Here is a 2,481-nt window from a genome sequence, read left to right as displayed (position 1 = left end):
GGGCCTCCTCTAGGATCCTGAGATTCCCCAGTCCTTCCAAAGACCACAGACTTATGTGGGACACAGATGGTTATTCATTTACTCAGAAGATATTATAATAAGTATTTAATAGTTACCAATGGCCAAGTGTCAAGCACTCATCTAGGTATTGGGGATTCAGTGTTGGCCAATGGGCAGAGCACCTGGTCATGGATCGTATGTTCAGTCGATGTATGGGCTGGGGTGGTGTAAAGAAGATAAATGAATAAACAATGAAAGTCATTTGAGACTGTGATACACTACTAGAAACAACAAAACAGGGTTATTTCTAGAGTGACAGAGACTAGTTTAGATTGGATGGCCAGGGTCTGGGGAGATCTCATTTGAACTGAGACCTGAGGGAAATGAGCCTTGTGAAGCTGTGAGGGTTTATGTTACCAACAGATGGCAGATGGAGGAGCCCTAAAGCAAGAACAAGCTGGGCATGTTTGAAGAGCGGACAAGGCCATTGTGATCACAGCAACCTAAGTATAGTCAGCAGTGATGTCCAAGAGAGTAGCAGACACCATATCGTATAGGACTTTGTAGGGCATGATGAGGAATCCTGGTTTTATTTTAATGTATAGAGGGGGAAACCATTGGAAGGTTTTAAGTTATTCGTTACAGTCATATTTGGCAGGAAGCCAAGTATGCAAACATTGTTATAAATATAATGTTTATTCCTTTTTAGGTATTTGTAAGAAATTTATTGTTCATTTCATAAATCCTGGTTATTTCCATGTTTATGAGGAGGAGTGGGGGACATTAGTTAGCTGATGAATGGGTACATAGATAACTTGTAGAACTCCATATCCCATTTATTTATTTATCAACATAACCCAAAGATTCTATTGTCTTCATAATAAAACAAAAGATGAAGCTTATAACTGGATCACTTGGCCCTTTCTCGTATCTCTTCCCATTTCAATATGTTTGCATCTCTTGGCAGCCAGCATTCCCTTAGATCTGTAGTTGGGCTTAATGCATTCAAACCTTAGCACAATCTTCTTTGTAGTTTTAGCCTTTTTCCAGAAAACCAGCTTGGTGTGCCCACCATAGCCACTCTGCTTCCTGTCATAAAGCCACTTCCCCTGGACATCCAGAGAATTCTCTTCTTGTACTGTCACTTTGTTGGGTTGGTGCTTGCCACACCTAACAGAAGGTCCAGTCGGTTTGAGGAACATTCACCATGTTTGTGGGCACACTATTGGCACAGAAAGAAAGAAGCTATTTATTTTTCATTACAAATAAAAATCATGTGTATTTATGGAATACATGATGTTTTGATATGTGTATACACTGTGTAATGATGGAATCAGGCGAAATTACATGTCCCATTTTAATATGGGGAAAAAGAATTCTAATCTAGATCAATAGGATGCTTCTGAGCTGCCATTCTGCATTGTTTTTTCATACCTTCTTTTATAACCAAATTTCATCTCAAGATCTAAAAGGGGAATTCAGGGCCCTTCCTGCTTATTGAAATCAAAAGTCCATCAATGTCATCATAATCTACTTCATTGAATCAAAATTTTTTATTGGCAGCTTCTATCATTCCTGAAATATTCTTCCATAAAAGACAGAAAGATGACTTGGCTGCCAACTCTTCCAATTTGTCCTGCTTAGATCAAAGCCTTTACAGTACTACTGATGTAATTTCCAGTAAATTATTCTTACAAGGTCCATAAATTTAAAGAGAAAATAAGGTCTTGAAAGTAATGAGCAACATACCTAAGTAATTAATTCTAATTTCTAGCTGGCAACCTGTGTCGTATGTAAAAAGAAAAAAATTAGATTTTCCTTGACCCACATAATTGGATTCTATATTGAATTAGCAGGGATAAGAAAAGTTTTCGTTTGAAAAAAAACTTCATAGTCTACTACAGAGGTTAGCAAACTATGGCATGAGGACCAAATGTGGTCTGTCACTTGTTTATGTGAATAGTCATTTGTTGGAATACAGCCACACTCACGTATATGGATTGTTTATGGCTCTATATGCACTATGATGACAGAGTTCTACTTTAAACTTTACAGAAGAGTTTGCTCAGCCCTAGTCTTGAGTGGAATCCTCACTATCTAGGAAGAATATCACAGGCTGCTATAATAATCTAATAAGCATGGGAGAATGAAGTTTTGAATTAAGCCTGAGGGAGTGAGAATGGAGAAACAAGTTAAAGCATTGGTAGATCTTTAATTCAAGAAATGTTTTTTTGAATTCCCACTGCCCTCAGGGAAGGAACAATAAAAGTCAAAGATTACATGTCTGGATGACATTGAGAGTGGTAAAGACACTAATCGAGTTGACGAGGAATTGTTGGCAGAGGGGTTATTTTTTTCAGAAGAGGGTACTGGGCATGATGAATATGAATTTGAGAAAATATTAGATGGAAACATGGGGCTGGAACTTCAATGTGAAGGCAGGTCTGGAGACAAATTAGAGAGTCATTACATTTCTTTTTT

General features: G+C 37.8%; 2 protein-coding genes across 2 annotated transcripts in view; one reads left to right on the top strand and one right to left on the bottom strand.

Moving 5' to 3' along the window:
* The window catches only part of INTS9 (integrator complex subunit 9), a 100,459-nt gene that overhangs the window by 57,401 nt on the left and 40,577 nt on the right, over window positions 1–2,481 (top strand). The window lies entirely within an intron of this gene.
* Window positions 900–1,202, bottom strand: LOC105818807 (60S ribosomal protein L36a-like). Its single transcript, XM_012654921.1, has one exon. It carries the CDS (start codon window positions 1,200–1,202, stop codon window positions 900–902), a length of 303 nt encoding a protein of 100 aa, XP_012510375.1.

This window comes from Propithecus coquereli, unplaced genomic scaffold (genome assembly GCF_000956105.1).
Source record: "Propithecus coquereli isolate 6110/MARCELLA unplaced genomic scaffold, Pcoq_1.0 Scaffold451, whole genome shotgun sequence".
Classification (NCBI taxonomy): Eukaryota; Metazoa; Chordata; class Mammalia; order Primates; family Indriidae; genus Propithecus; species Propithecus coquereli.
This window is presented reverse-complemented; position numbering and strand designations above follow the sequence as displayed.